The 16665-nt window shown below is 31.9% G+C and overlaps 1 protein-coding gene across 1 annotated transcript; it reads right to left on the bottom strand.

The window, feature by feature from the left end:
• Positions 1–814: 814 nt before the first annotated feature.
• On the bottom strand, positions 815–10142 carry LOC21388214 (protein DGS1, mitochondrial). Its single transcript, XM_024172196.1, has 14 exons — positions 9862–10142; positions 8177–8291; positions 7791–7994; positions 6372–6509; positions 6058–6210; positions 5205–5399; positions 3969–4069; positions 3299–3388; positions 3087–3159; positions 2593–2621; positions 2374–2497; positions 1674–1784; positions 1183–1283; positions 815–1005 (listed from the first exon to the last, which is right to left on the bottom strand). Exons 1-14 carry the CDS (start codon positions 10080–10082, stop codon positions 885–887), a joined length of 1776 nt encoding a protein of 591 aa, XP_024027964.1. The 5' UTR covers positions 10083–10142; the 3' UTR covers positions 815–884.
• Positions 10143–16665: the final 6523 nt, after the last annotated feature.

The following is a 16665-nucleotide window of genomic DNA, read 5'->3' as shown; positions in this document are numbered from 1 at the left end:
ACCCGTAACAATGTGTACCTATTCATAATAACATTTTGACATATGACATTTTAACATTCATTAAATAAAGATCAACTATAGGGCATATATAGTAGGAGAATCATATCGTTTTCTTATTACGCATAAAGAGGATGTATTGTTATTTTAGGCTCCGTTTATTTTACCGATTCGAATTTAGAATTCGAGTTTTATTACAATAAAAAACTTTCAGAAACAATCACATCTAACTTTTTTACTACAGTAAAAAACTCACATAAAATTACATCTCAACTCAAATTAAGAACTTAAACTCACATAAAATTACATCTTAACTCGAATTAAAAACTTAAATCAACGAACTAAACGGGCTAATCTTAAAGCACATTCCAACCAAATTGGTTTAATTCAAATGAATACACCATTATAAAGCTCAACACAAACTTAATAGTAAGAAAACTTAAATAGTACTAAAACTACATCTCAAGTGAGCCCGAAGGGAATATAGTAAGAACAAGTGCGCCAAATTTTGGCAAGTGGTAGACAAAATTCCCCTAAAAAAATGATATCTTTGACTTTCAACTCTCAAGAGCGGTATTCCTCTAATTCACCCTATAAGATGATAATGGAATTTCCTCAGTGTTATTACACCAGGAAAAAGCTGCAACACTGACGTATACCTTTGATACCCCATCAATTGGTTGCAATTACAAATTTCAATTACAAGTTTACTAAGCCAAGCTCTGAGACAAAAAAAAAAAAATCGTTGCTGGCCATGATTATGATGGACGTAAAAATATATATATATATATATATATATATATATATCGTAGGGTCCCTACAAAATTGTAACCCTGGAACTCCGAGAGCCGAGAGGTGGTGAACAAGTGAAAATCGAATGATAAATGCTATTGACGCTTCAGTGACGGAAGCAAGCACTCGTACATCCTTCCCATGCGCAATGTCACAGTGAGCTTATACCCAGTCTCAAGGCCAGGCTTTGCCAACTCAAGAATGTCCTCCTTTAGGCTGTTTTAAACGGTAACAATTGGTCATCTGTACAAATTCACATTTTTTTTCTCCTTTTTCCTTCCACTTGTATAAAGATTTCTCTCCCTCTTTCGGTGAAGTGGTGTGTGTTTGTGTGTAAGGCAATGAACAAAGTAATCTATAGAAATATATGAATAGAATTTAACAGAAACTAACCATTGCCATTCCCCAGTTGCTTTTGCATGCCTCTCCACAGCACCGTATAGACGATCGAGACTATACAACAGCAAACCACACATGCACTGCGCATCATTTTCCTGTAAAAGAATGATTCATGTGTTATATGCTATTTTCTTACATCTGGAAATTTATTTTCTTATCAGAAAAAAAAAAGACATAATTTTGTTTCTTGGGATCCAAAACCAAGCAATAGGATAGGTCAGAAACAAAAATGTAACATCATGACAGGAGCAGCACAGTTGTTACCTAGTTACTATAACAGAAGAAAGATGCGCGCGTGCGCGTATACATATGTTGCTACAGCAAACCATCTTACTTTGTTGTGTTAACATACAATCAGTGGTTAGAGAAAAAAAAAAAGACAAAAAAGCGGGGAAAGGAATCAAGACTACCAATCAACACAACGATAGATTTTGTATTTGTTAATTAGAATAAAAGCATATATTGAATCTTATGTATGTTCTCACCAGCCCTTTGTCAAGAAAAGTTTGATACAGCATGATCCTTTTCTCAACCTCCACAACAAGTAACCTTCTCTGGATGCGAGAAATTCTTCCCCTTCCTTCCGCTCTAGTATCCTGATTTGCATGATGAGATATAGACAAGCAAATCATACAGAAAATTATACGAGCAATATGTTGGGTATCAAAGAGAGCATAAACTGAAATGCGAACATTCCTTTTACCAGGGAGAAAAAGATTGTAAGTTCAAATAATAACAATATTTTTATTTTGTTAAAAAGCACACTGATGGCAACATTTTGGCAAGGTACCACGTTGTTTTACATGGATCCAGAAATTAAAAACAGCCAGAACCAATAACGAAATTGTGGAATGCATTCAAGGGATTAAGTGTGGTCTGAACAAAGCAGTTGGGACTCGAAATGGCAACAGTAAATAAAAATTGTAAAAATAATAATAATAATAATAGCAAAGTTTGTAAATAATAATAATAATAATAATAAAAAATAAAAAAATTCAGACGAGGAACCAAATACAGGGAAACAAGAACATTGTTATAAAGCTAATGAAGTACATATTACTATGGGCACTCAGAACTTGGAGTTAGATTGTGGTAGTCAGAACAATTTGGAGCTCCATTAATCAAATTCAACAGCATATCGAGTCATTAAAGATAAGATACTTTGATAAGTTCTAACGAATCTACCTGCTTAAACCATGCACGCACTAACATAAGCAGACCAAAGGACAGAAAAAATGCGGGTAACGCAGCTAAAATAGCAAAGTTTATCTCATTCGCCCTGAGAATCTGGTTGAGTTCAAGCATTGCCCTGCTTATAAAAACATCTTGAGCAACTAAAAGAAGAGAAGAGATTCTGCATTCACAATATTGATTATCCACCAAAATACAGTTTGTGAAACTCACGTCTCAATGTCCAGCTTTAGCTTCTGAACCTGTAATGCCAAAATAATAAAGTAAAGATACAACAAAATAATATAATGTAGATATAATCCATTACCAAAGAATAAAACGTAGAGGTATTTCTTGTAACAGTAGAACCATGCATGGGTATGTGTGGGAAAGAATTAATTAAACATTGGGTATCTTTGTCAGTTTTTTCTCAAACTAAGAACTTCAATAACTTTTCCTTATCTGATTCGCTAAGGAGATGGGATCTGATCTTGTAAGGCTTGGTAGTTTCTAAACCTAAGAATGTTTTGGGGTCTATGTTTTTTGGACCCTGATGGTAGCATTGATTTGTTTTCGAGTTAAGACTTAAGAGGAGATATTGTCCTCGTCATGTGTACTTTTTTGGTAGTCATTGAAGTTCATTGTTCCTTATTTATTAAAAAAAAAAAAAAAGGAAGTTAGAAGAAGAAGAAGAATAAAGATCATATAACATCGATAGCATATTTTACCTGGATGAGCAAAGCACGGGCAAGTTCTCCACCAAGAAGGTTCTGAATGGGATGCATAAGTTCCTTTTCATATCTGTGCATAGGAAGCAACAAAACCTTTCAATTAGAAGTTTTGGATTTTACTATAAACCATATCCTACGGTAATGAAATTCAGAACATTAACAAAAGAAACAAATCACGCCATTTTTTTAAGGAGCACTCGAAGACCCACCTGGACATAACTACTTCAAGCATTTTCTGATCTGATGCATTCTCTGGCAACTTTTGACCCTTCATCTGCTCAGTAAAAGCCAATAACATCCTGCAGAGCAATGAGATAAGCACAATACAAATTAAAATGAACAACTTTTACCCAACAATCATGATTTGATAAAAATACCAGAATTCTTAGAAAGCTACTCTCATGGTGTGCAATGCGATCGACCATATATGGTTAATATGTATGTGTGTATGAAAAGCTTATGCTAGAATTATTGAACGAGATACTATGGCAGCAAAGAAGGAACGATGTCTGTTTTTCCAGTTAGTTGTCAATACAAGTGCATAGAGCCATTAAAACAGCGTTCCTTGTACAAATGAATGAATGAATAATTTAAGCGTGTAATTGTAAAAGCATTGAAAACCCACAAAGCTTCATAAGTTCTCCATTGATGCTTACAAAACCATATCATCAGCACAATATCTTTTCCTTTGCAATTGATTTATCATCAATGGAAGCATGTTTCCTATTAAAAAGAACACATGATATAAACAATGCTACAAACAAAAATAATCAAAGAAATAAGTATGATACACAGACAGATAATATACGAAACTGGACAATATCATTTGTATTCCGACAATTTTAATGCACAGAAAAAAAGGTGGAAGATTAAAATAACCTGTGTAAAGAGTTAGAAGTTAACTGCACTTCTTCAAGATCCATCATTCCTTTGTGTCTCTTTCTGAATGTCTCGAAGAGTTCATCTCTAATGGACAGAAGCTGGAAAAAAGGAGTCAGATTAATCCTCAGATGTTCACAAAAAGGGCATGAAACAGAAGCAAGAATGATAAGAGTAATAAGTTGATTTCCCTACTTTCAAATATGTGCAATTCTTTTAAAACATACGTTTAAAATATATCCCAAGATTTGTTAATATCTTTTTAAAAAGTATGGTCTTTAAAAACTTTAAGAATCAATAATTTACGCAATTGGAAATTTACTCTTATCAATAGTTTTTGGCTGTTTTTTCCTCATTTTAAATTTTTTTTTGTTTTGTTCTTGTATTTGCTTTTTTTTTTCCCTTGGATGGATTCCTCATCCGTCCAAAAACTTCATTTGTAAAGTTCTTGATTTATTAATGAAGTTTTTTTTTTTTAAATTTTTTTTTTTTAAATTTTTTTTTTTTAAAAAAAAAAAAAAAAAAAAAAAAAAAAAAAACGAAATTGATACATAAGACATACGTTGGTAAATTAATAATTAACTAATCGATGATTTAAGAAGATCAATCAGTAATTTATCAACACTCAATCAATTACGAAAGTTAATATTTTTCTTAGGAGGACATTTTCTTAATTCAGCAAAACAAGGGATATCAACTTAAGACAGACTCGATCAATTACAACTACGCGTACATTAAAAACTTCATCCATTGTTTTCAGATATTAGAATAAGAGAGAAACGTGTACAAAACATTTATGTGTTGAAGAGTCACCAGAGTTATCATAGATAGCTCGTTGACAGTAAAGCTCCTTGATAGTACGTTTCCAAATTGAGTTTAAGCACGGCACTGTTCTGTTACTTTTCCCTTTTTTTTTTTTTTTTTTTTTGAGGTACTCTCCATGTTTCTTTAACACACATACATATATGTATATAGATCCATCATAGTGGAAGGTGGCATCAATTTACTCATTGTCAATGATATTTTATCGGGTATTATTTTTACAGCAATATTTATACAGTTAGGTCAAATAAGCAACGTCTATAAATTTCTACTAAAATTATTCCAACTAATTCTTCAATTACCGGGCAAAATTACTGACAAGAAAGCAAGCCATGGGCCTCCTAGTATGTCTCGGAACAAAATATAATAACAAGAGTTTCAGAAAAGCAAGATATTACAAGTGATAGACCATACCGGTTGCTCTACGTGGTCCCTAAGAAAGCTGACTGTAGAGTCCCTTGCTTCATGAATCCAATTGTTAATGTCAGGACTTCCCATCAGGCTACTATGTTTCAGGAGCCACATAGAACAAACTGAGAGACCCACAGCACCACATGTGTAATGAATCCAGTATCGGGTTACTTTTCTTGGTTTCCGATGTTTGACGACCTAACCCAAAAGTCACACATTAATAAAAGGGCTGATCCTATACATGTTATAGACAGTCCAATGGAAATAAGAAACCAATCAGCATAAGGAAATAAATAAGATGACTTTTCAAACTTAAAATAGTCTTCCATGCCTAGAGTTGATGAATATAAACAAATTTGAGAAATCCCAATACAACACCCCAAAACACGTAAACCATCCGATCAGATTGATGAAAGCGCAAATATGCGCATCCGCAAGTCTGTATTGATATAATCAAAGGACACTTGGATCACAGGGTTTTTAACATCCAAATACAAGTCTAACACTAGCATAATAAGGAAACTCTCAAACCAATATACTAACAGACGGCCAGCTGCCAGTTCCCCGTTGTTACTACCTTATCAGAAAAATTACTGCAATTTTATACAACATGAGCACTCTTCTTCAATAAATTCACAAGCAGATCTAGAAAACCGTCAATAGGATGTTCACATGACAGAGAGACCACGTACACATGTTATAATGGAATTATTAAAATAAAAAGGGAGAGAGAGGGCAGAGAGAGAGAATCAAATAGAAAATGTTGAATTAGTACAGACTACAGATTTTAATTTCATATACAAACAACAAATGTTACAAGAATCAAGGATGAAATAGGTATGGTAGAGGGTCTTACAAGAATAGATATGTAAGACTCCAATTTGTTAAGATTTTGATAAACCACGTCTATGACGTTATTCATTTCACAATCCGCCCATTGAGATCCATCTTGATTTACTTCTGGCAGTTTCTCAAACGTTAGTGGACTTGCATTAATCGATGAATCGATCTGCATGATAAATGTACAAAAAAGAAATGAAAAGTGGAATGACGTATTTCCAGCATCCCCTGGGAGCTCTTATCAGAGAACGGTAAAGTCACCACCACAAGGATTATATTCATAAAAGAGTAGGTATTATTTTCATATAGCTACCTGGTCTACATGCGTACCTCGTCCATTGTATACAAATTGGCAATTGAAACCTCTAACTTGGAAAATGAGGCATTAACTGCAACCAATAATGAACACAACGCATTGTTTGGATCATTCATTAACTCCTCCCCCAATCGATCAACTTCAGCATAAACCTATGACAATCATCATTATACATAAAATGTCAAAGTTAAGCAAACTTTTTAACAAAAATTGAAAGGCTGACAGATAGCTCAACAAAGAAACATGTCAAATAGAGCCGAGTGGCAATTTGTTTCTCTCTAGAAGATAATGTTATGTGCGCAGGTGCATTTATGAGTATCCATACAAATACATATATTTTTGGGCAAATTGCACTCATACTCCCTAAACTTATTGTCATTCGCATGTTGCACCCAAACTTTTAGTTTTGGCATTTGAGACCCTAAACTATACAATCCCTGGCAATGGAATCAAATTAATAATAGATGTCATTAAAGAACAAAAATTAGAGTTTGAAATACCAAAATTAAAAAGTTCAAGTCCAACTTACAACCAACAAAAAGTTTGGAGTTCATTTGTGTAAAAAATCTTTGGCAACTTCCATCCATTAATTGACATCTATTAGCTATTGGGCCACATTGGAACAAATTTTTAAATTCAGGGTCCTATTTTCCAAAATTGAAAGTTCTAGGTGCACGTGTCCAAATACAGAAAATTAATTATGAATTTTTATAGCCGCCAACACATTTAGGATTGAAATATAGCTTCATAATTCTAATTAACTTCATAAAACTATACAGAACTCTTAAATGTGATGTTAGTCCCTCTGATTGAAATCTTTGCTAAATTGAAAAATTACCATATGAGTAAATGTGACCTTTAACCGCTCAGCCCTACGACTTTTATCAATTGTCCTAAATTTTACTAAACTTATAATTCAAGCTTCTGATATCACATTTAGAGGACCAAAATACAAACTACTGTCAAACCAATGTGTTACCTTTTATTTCACGTATGCAAGCCCAATACATACCCTTGATTAATACGCACCCGGATAAAATTGACCTCCCATTGAATCACCTTGCACACAACGTATAAATGCTAACCAACACTAAAGATGCCTACATTACATCTCACTCAGGCTAAATAACATTCTATATATAAGTATCTAAACGCGCGTACAAATTTATGAAAATACCTAAATGCATCAAATACAGAACTTCTACGGCAATGTTTGATTGATTCATGCATCCTCTAGATCGATGATTTTATAATGTGTTCACATATATCAAATGTATAAAACCTAACGGTTGGGATATCTTTCCTACTGAACAGCAATATGCCTTTCACATGGAAATCAAGGAGAATTACATAATTAAGTAATGGACTGGTAGCATGGCAAACCATCAATGTTCTAACTGGGAAAAATCAATAAAGAGCAAGATTAATCAAACCTCAGCCAAAAATGCGGCAAGAGAACATCGTAAGTTACTCAAAATAGCTATCCTTTCAGATATGTGAGCAGATGTTGAAAGTATTAAATGATGTGCGCAAGAACCTTCAGTAACAAATTCACGTATGAATTGAATTGTTCCATCAAAGAAAGCCCGTGGCCCTCTCTCAAACAACATGAAATACACCTTTTGAGCATTTGTTCCCTGAGATTAGATATTATACACATTACAATTATATGGATTATACAGACAACAAAATATCAATTTAACAATATGTTTTGGAACTCATCAATGCATTTTTAACATAACGAAAGAAACAGTTTTCATTGAAAGCTTCTTTCTTTAGTTATTAAACCAAAAGGTAGAATTTTTTCTAACTCACTAACCTCAGCTCTAGACTGCCAAAACTGCAAGTTCTTCTGAACGCTATGTAAATCTGAATAGATTTGTTCCAAGATATCCTCCAAAACGTCAATAACTCTAGATGCCTCTATTTTCTCTCTGCACATAGAAATGAATTAATTCTTAGGAGATATCATTTAAGGTTCAACAAAGCCTATATTTCTCTCTGCATGTAAAAACGAATTAGTTCTTCAGAGATATCATTTAAGGTTCAAAAAAGCATGTGAAAACAAATATTTGATGATGGAATCTACTGCCAACAAAATATCGAATTAGATGACAGAAGTCATCGAACAAATCCATATTGCTGTAGAATAATGAAAATCAGTGAATATGAATTTAACCAAAAAAAAAATGAGAATGGTATGGTTACAAATATGTAAGTCCGCAGCTCATGCACTTATGTATCAAAGGATCTACATGTACCTTTTCCTTGGTACAAGTTCATATTTTGGCCTCTACAAAGTTTATGTCTGTAAGAGCTAGTAAATATTGCCGTTTGGGAAGATAAATATATAAACAGCCTTTTTCTTTTCCAGCTGAGGAATTAAGATCTGGTTGTGGCATTTGATTGCGGTAGTAGAGTTGGAGTAAGAATGGAATCAGAATGAGAATACCAATAAGATGAAGAAAGGGAAATTATTCCAAAGATGAAGAGAAGGAAACTTCTATTATTTGGTCAAAACTTTCGAATCAGATCAATCGAGAATACTAAACTAAATAATGGAATTGCATTATCAAAAAATACGCCACGCCCCCCAAGAAAATAAACATTTAACATATTAATTAATACCTTATCCATTCGAAAATTAGCATGTTTAAGTGGAATGCCAAGCTTAATATTTCACATATACCCAGGTAGGTAAGGTATAAGTTGCATTTATTTCAATCAGAACTGTGTTTTTTTTTTTGCTAGAAAGTTCAATCAAAACATGATACAAAAACAATATTGCATACTACGAATCTTAAAATCATAATAACACTGGTAAGAAAAAAAATTAGTGCCATATTCGAATGTAATATTAAGCATAAATTGATTCATGTCATAATCCAACCTAACAATTCCATTCCTAAGGTCATTCCGATTTCCCGCAAAACCAAACTCAGTTGTACTAGGCCTTAACTAACAATGTTGTTGCTCCATAATATTTTAAAAACCATTCGGACACTCGCATAATCTCTGTCTAGAGTTACAGGATCCAATAAGCAATCAGACTTCCCAATTAAGTCGAAAATTTGCGGAGAGAAACTAGTATATCAATTTCATCGGACCTAAAAATTCTAACGAAACGAGATTGCACTGAACTCAAGATATTTTTTAAACTTTAAGCAAAAAAAAGCCTAAAAAGTAAAAAATGCACAATTGAGAGCTCCTAAAGTAGCTAAAACTTGACAACTTTGATCACACCGGAATCAAACGAAGCTTACGAGATAATCAACAGGGAAATCGGAAATTACCGACCATTCTACATGACAATGAATAATTTCTAAGGATTAAAACGAGAAACTGAAAAAAAAAATGCTTATGATCTCAATTAAGAAGCAGTTCAATCTTAATGCAAGAGCAGGAACTCCAACCGACTATGTAATTTTCGTTTTTTAAGTGCCAGATTTTCTCGGCAACCAAACAAGTCAAAAAGAGAAAGGAAAGGAGGGGAAAAGAGCTTACAAAGACGATTCGTTGGAAGGCAAGGGAAGAGGAAGGCGTGGCCGCCTCCGTCTCCTTGATCTGGCGGGAGCGGCTTGGTGGCAGAGGTTGGAGATTTTCCCGAGAAAATTGGAATCCAGAGAGGAAATGAAAGCGAGAGCGCGGTTCCTGAGGTAACCGGAGTAGAAGGAAACTAGGGTTTTGGCGTCGGCGGAAGGTGAACCCTCGTCGACGTCCGCCATTTTCAAAGTTGCTTGCCTTTGCGGCTTGGCTAGTACTGCTTGTAAACGAACAAGGCAGAATATTGGAAATGGAAAGAAATGGAGGAGCGCGTCATAATTTTGTAAAAGTATTATTTATCTTTGGTACATGTATTTTATGTTTATTCGAAAAGTATACACTCGTTTTTCTTAAATTTCAATGGTTGTTTATCTTTTTATACCTGACATTTTAGCTTTATTCAGAAAATACACTATCATTTTTTTATTACATTTAATACACAAATTCATGTACATTATCTGTCGAACACTCAATTTTAACCTTAAAATACCCAAATACTTAAAATTTTCTTAACAAGACATATTCAAGACCATTGTTTAACTGAATTTCTCATCGACGGACTATATAAACCGATCTAGCAAATATAAGTCAACATTTCTTTTGCAAATTCAGTGCCGGCTCTTCCTTAAGCCCATTTAGGCAATGGCTTAAGGCCCCTAAAAATGGAAGGCCCCAAATAATGAATAATGCTAATTAATTATATCTATTAACTATGATCATTTATGATAATACTAATAAAAAGGCAACAAATTAATATTTTGGTAGTAACTTTCTCTTTGGAATATGAGATTTTTAGCTTTTCTGCATCCCAATAGCTTTATTTATAGCAGAATATCAATAGTTAAAATTCATCCATTTATTTCGAACACTACCAACAATTTTGTTTTAAGAACTTAAACGTTTCTTTTTTAATTTTTTATGTATAAGATGTATTAAGCGGACTGTTATACATATAATACTGCCATATATTATACATCAACTAAGCAGCATCTCTATATTTTGGTATTGGAATCTTGTGATGAGGATTTGAGTTTGGGAGGAGGAAATGGTTTGGGTTTTTTCTTTCTTTTTTTTCTTTCTTTTGTTTTCTTATTTTGCCCCTTTTTCTATCTTTTTTTATTTTAGAATTTTTTAGTTTTTTCAAGGGTATTTGAGTAGTTTAAGACTATGAATGTTGACTTACCAAAGGTACTTATTTTTATTTTGTTGTATGCATTAATTTGATAATAATGACCCATACTTCTCAAATTATTGAAAAATTATGATCTACGTAAACAATCGGTTCCACCAATAAACTAAAATAGAATGCTACAAGGGAATAGACGTATACCATGTTTCAAAAACAAACACCTAAATAGGTATACCAACAATTGAGTACACACATGACTCTTTAATAAAACTTATACAATTGATGAAAAAATTGACCGAAAGCCACATCACAAAGATAATTTAAAACACTGCTAATCTCAAAACTAGCGGATAGAACATAACACCTAACACTAGAAAACTAGACAAATACCACTAAATCAGAGTTAACCATCACTATTATAAACCAAAATACAAAGAAAAAACTAAAGAAAAAACTAAAGAAAATACTCACCAACGCGGACTCCAATGATGAACGATCATCAAAAGAATCACCAAAGAAAGCAACAATGTAATGACACGACCTTTCGAACCATTACTTAGCATGGTTAACCTTGATTTCTAAACTTTAAAACATTTAATTGGTTACTAAAGTTTCAGAGAAATGTGTGTGTCCATAAATGCCTCATGAAGTATGGACCCCTTTTTAAAGCGCCATCGAATACTGTTCAAAACATCCTCAAACTGTTCAAAATGACCTTTTTGTCCACTTTCATCTATATCCCTAACAGATTTGTTGACATAGCATGTTATCAGGCGGCACACAAAAAAACATCAGGGGCCACATTGAAAATTGATAAATAAATAAAACGTATTATGGAATGAATCCTCAAAATGTAAATAATTATTAAAAATATATATATTAATACGATTATGTAAAATCCGCCTTATCAAATAACATATAGATGCAGAAAAATTCACATGTAATGGACACTTGTCAAGATTAGGAAAGAAGAAAAGTTTAAATTTTCTTCTAAGTTGACACTTTTCAAGATTATGAAAGAAAAAAATTCAAAATTTCTTCTGTTAGACACTTGTCAAGTAGATGGACACTTGAAATTTTATCAATGGCTAAGATTTAGCCAAAACACATTATCCAATGGTTGAGATCTACCCACTTGTGTTTTGATCTAAGGACTAGAATGTAAGATGGCATACTATAAATAGGTGGTGGATTTAAAGTTTATTCCATCCTTCATATGGGGAAGAGCTAGAGAGAGAAAGTTAGAGAGAAGGGGATGTAGGAAGAAGAAAGAATGAAGGTTCTCTAAATTTTGAGGACAAATTATCACAGAAAGCAAGTTGTAAGATACTATGTAAGTATACCTTCCACTATATCACTTGAACAGTAGTATGGTTTTCATGAATGTTTCCAATTTATATATGCTATTGTTGGAATACTTTCATGAGATTGAGATTTAGAAAGTATTTTCAGAGTATGACATGAATCTTGTGTTTATTATGAACTGATTAAAGTATGATAAAAGGGCCAAATCCTTGAGGAAAAAAGAGATTCCAAGATATGGGCTATATGAAAGAGGTTCTAATAACACAAGATGAATGTTGTACAAAAATAGCCCTAAATGTTAAAGAAAAGTATTTTCAAAGTGGAAATTACTATATGGTTTACTTACTAAGCTTGAGCTCATATAGTTTTCGTGATGCAAATAAGTGCTAAAGTAGAAGTTCCAGTTGACTGAGCAAGAACGGTTCAAAGACCCATGACGAGTCAAGACATCTTAAGATATGAAATTTGTAATCTTAAGATTTTGTTCGAGGATTCTAATTATGATAGATGTACTATTAAGAATTATGTAATATTAAGAATTCTGCTCAAGAATTGTTAAGCTTAAAGTTAACGTTTCTCTCGAGCTGGCGCAGTTTTTAGCTATTGGCCCGGGATGGGCGTTAACGTTGGTATCAGAGCAATACGTTTCTAGAGACATAGTAGGGTAGACGTGTCATGAGACCAAGAACTCAGTCAACCTAGGATTTATCTTTTGAGTAATAGTTAAACCCTCATATTTACTAGCACAGTTGTTCATTTGGAGAAATTATAATCATTAAATTTCGAGGACGAAATTTTTATAAGGAGGGGAGATTGTAATACCTGCCTTATCAGATAACATATAGATGCAAAAGAATACACATGTAATGGAAACTTGTCAAGATTATGAAAGAATAAAAGTTTAAATTTTCTTCTAAGTGGACACGTGTCAAGATTAGAAAAAAAGAAAAAATTAAATTTTTTTCTAAGTGGACACTTGTCAAGATGAAGAAAGAAGAAAAGTTCAAATTTTTTTCTAAGTAGACACTTATTGAGATTAGGAAAGAAGAAAAGTTCAAATTGTTTTTTATTAGACACTTGTCAAGTAGATGGACACTTGATCAAGGATGGAATAAACTCAAATCCACCATCTATTTATAGTATGCAATCTTACATTCTAGCCCTTTGATCAAAACACAAGTGGGTAGATCTTAATCATTGATTTCATATCTAATATCTACTCTTAAATCATAAGTGTTTTGGCTAAATCTTGGTCATTGATGAAATTTTAAGTGTCCATCTACTTGACAAGTGTCTAACAAAAGACAATTTAAACTTTTATTCTTTTCTAATCTTGACAAGTGTCAACTTAAAAGAAAATTTAAACTTTTATTCTTTCTTAATCTTGACACGTGTCCACTTCGAGAAAATTTTAAACTTTTCTTCTTTTCTAATCTTGACAAGTGTCTATTACATGTGAATTTTTTTGTATCTATATGTTATTTGATGAGACGGGTATTATAGATTACAATGTGTTTCTCAATATAATTAACAAAACTACAATCCTAAGTTTTAATTACCCAAAACATAACATGCCTCTCACAAAATAAAAGTTGACTCTAATTAAAATAAAATTTTTGTGAAAATCTTATTCTAAAACTTAAATACGGTGAAATTCGAATCGTAGATGCGCACCTATCTGAAAATGACCAAAATCTAATAAAGGACATCAACTCATCACCGACAAATAAAGTATTCCAAATAAATCTCACACAAATGCATTCAAGATGTTGTTTGTCGCCATGGAGTGGGTCTTTGTTGTTATTGCGGGGTGGGTCGTCATCATTGTCATCCTGTTGGGTTGTTATCGCGGGGTGGGTTCATTTGGGATAAACAACAACTTGAATATAGTTTTTCGAGATTATAAAATATCGTGTGGTGATGGGTTGCTATCATTTTTTGAATATTGCACATTTTCAAATGGGTGTTTTATATTTGAGTTTCATAATAATTAAGTTTAGACTAAAGATTTTACACATTTGATTTAAATTAAAGTTATTTTCAATAAAATTTTTGGTCGAAAACATGTTACTTTTAGTGAAATTAGAGTTTATAATTAAACTTTTATTAATTATAATTGAGAAATATATCATATCAATATTAATTATTTTTTATTTTTTTAAAGAGTAATTTCATTAATGCCTCTGACTTATTAAGTAATTTTCAATGTGTCCTTAATATTTTTCATTGTATCCTTTGAGAGCATGTCACGCCGGTAAATTCGTTAGGAATATAGATGGAAGTAAACGAAGGAGAACACTTTGAACAATTTTCTATATATCACTACATGTTTTGAAAAGTTTTGAAAAATCATGAGATATTTAGAAAAATGACTCATAAGATTTTTGAGTGATTTGAAACTCTGCATGAATCTTAATGAGTCTGTCGAGCATCATAATCAATTTTGGAAATTCATAATTCCCTATAAAAATTTAATAGACGTTTGTTTTCTGTATTCGTTCCTAATTCTGAATTATGATTCATGATTCTCAATAGTGTTTTTTTTTTTCACAAAAAATACACGTAAAATGAGAATAATTCTGAATTATGATTCTAAATCTATGAACCAAACGTCCATAAATATTTTGAGTGATTCAAAATTATACAGGACGTCTATTTCATATATATATAAATAGTTTTCTCAAATTCAAAGTCAAAAATATTTAAAATATTTAAAAATATAAATATAGGTCCAAGAAAAAAGTCTGAAACAATTCCTTTTTTTTTTGAAAGGAAAGTCTAAAACAATTCTAGCAACATAGTCAAATTTGAAAATTCATACTGCTTTGCAGAGATAAACATTTTGAGTGATTCAAAATTATACACAACCTTTTAATAAGTTTACTTCATACTGTAAAAGCCAATAGTTTTAAATAAATGAAAAATGTACAAACAAGTTGGGAGAAAAAGTCTAAAATAGATTGTAGCAACATAGTCACCTTTGAAAATTTGGATAAAATCGTCTACTCATCCAATTGAGATTGTTTGAGTGTCTGGAGACGCTTAATAAAAGTACTAAAACATATCAGGAAAACTGTGATTTATTAACATATAAAAATCTATATAGCTTCTAGATTTTTAGTTAAGCTTTTCATAAATATCTTTCATGCAATTTGATTTCTAATGTTAAGCATGGTAAAATATGAAAGGGAGAAAGAGGAAAATAGGCCAAGACTTGAGATGAATTAAAATTAATAGGCTAATAGTTTACATAAGTTAATAAATATGCCAAATTACTGTTTTCGTCCATAACTTGTCTGGCTATGAACTATAACTTGACAAGTTTATCCATAATTTATCTGGTTATGAACCATAACTTGACAAGTTATGGCCTATTAATTTTTATAACTAAAAGTTGGCCTATATACTTTTTTAAACTTTTCATATTGGTCTATTTCCTACTATTTCCCGGTATGAAACCCAAACGTAACCATTTCTCATTAGATAAGAGAATAAATTAAACAAATACAATAATACAACAAACTTTAGGTTACTTAAGAAATCAAGCTTCATCCTTTTTTTGGATTGTTATTCAAAAGTTGGGCATTCGTATTTAGGTGGTTATTTGAAAACGAATAATGCTACAGACATCAATTTAAATTTTAATTCTTATATACTAATTGATATGACATGTGAATTGTTATTTTTTTTTATTAGTGGGTGTTTCAAATATTACCACTCAATTAATAAAAAAAATTACATTTACCAATAAAAAAAATGACAATTCACGTATCACAGCAGTTGGTACATAAAAGTTAAAATTTGAATTGGTATCTCTAGTAATACTCTTTAAAAAAACATTAATAGAATATTTATTTTAAGGGTTCATCCATTATTCTGAATTATAATTCTTAATTTTTTACAGTATTTTTCTCTTATAAAAAATTTAAATTTTAAAAATTAAAATCATAAATTATAATTCTGAATACATGTACTAAACATCTCATAAAATTCACGTCAATACGTCGTTTCTTTTCCATTGAGCTGCGAAATCGGAGAATTTGAAAGAAAAGAAGGATGAATAGTACCAAATATGGACCGGTCATAGTTACTGGATAAAAAATTTTAGACCGTTTGGAAATTACTCTTCAAAGAGTATGAAACTCTTTTCGAATTTCCGTCCATGTCAGTTCGTACACAGCGAGAACCAATATTAAAAATCTTCTTTCCATTCGATCCATTAATATTTTTTTGTCATCACGATCTTTTATTTTTTTTGGTATTTTCTTAAATTTTTTAACCATATTATAGCTACACAAAATAAATCACCCTGTATTTTTACCCATATTATG

This window comes from Morus notabilis, unplaced genomic scaffold (genome assembly GCF_000414095.1).
Source record: "Morus notabilis unplaced genomic scaffold, ASM41409v2 Scaffold471, whole genome shotgun sequence".
Taxonomy (NCBI): Eukaryota; Viridiplantae; Streptophyta; class Magnoliopsida; order Rosales; family Moraceae; genus Morus; species Morus notabilis.
This window is presented reverse-complemented; position numbering and strand designations above follow the sequence as displayed.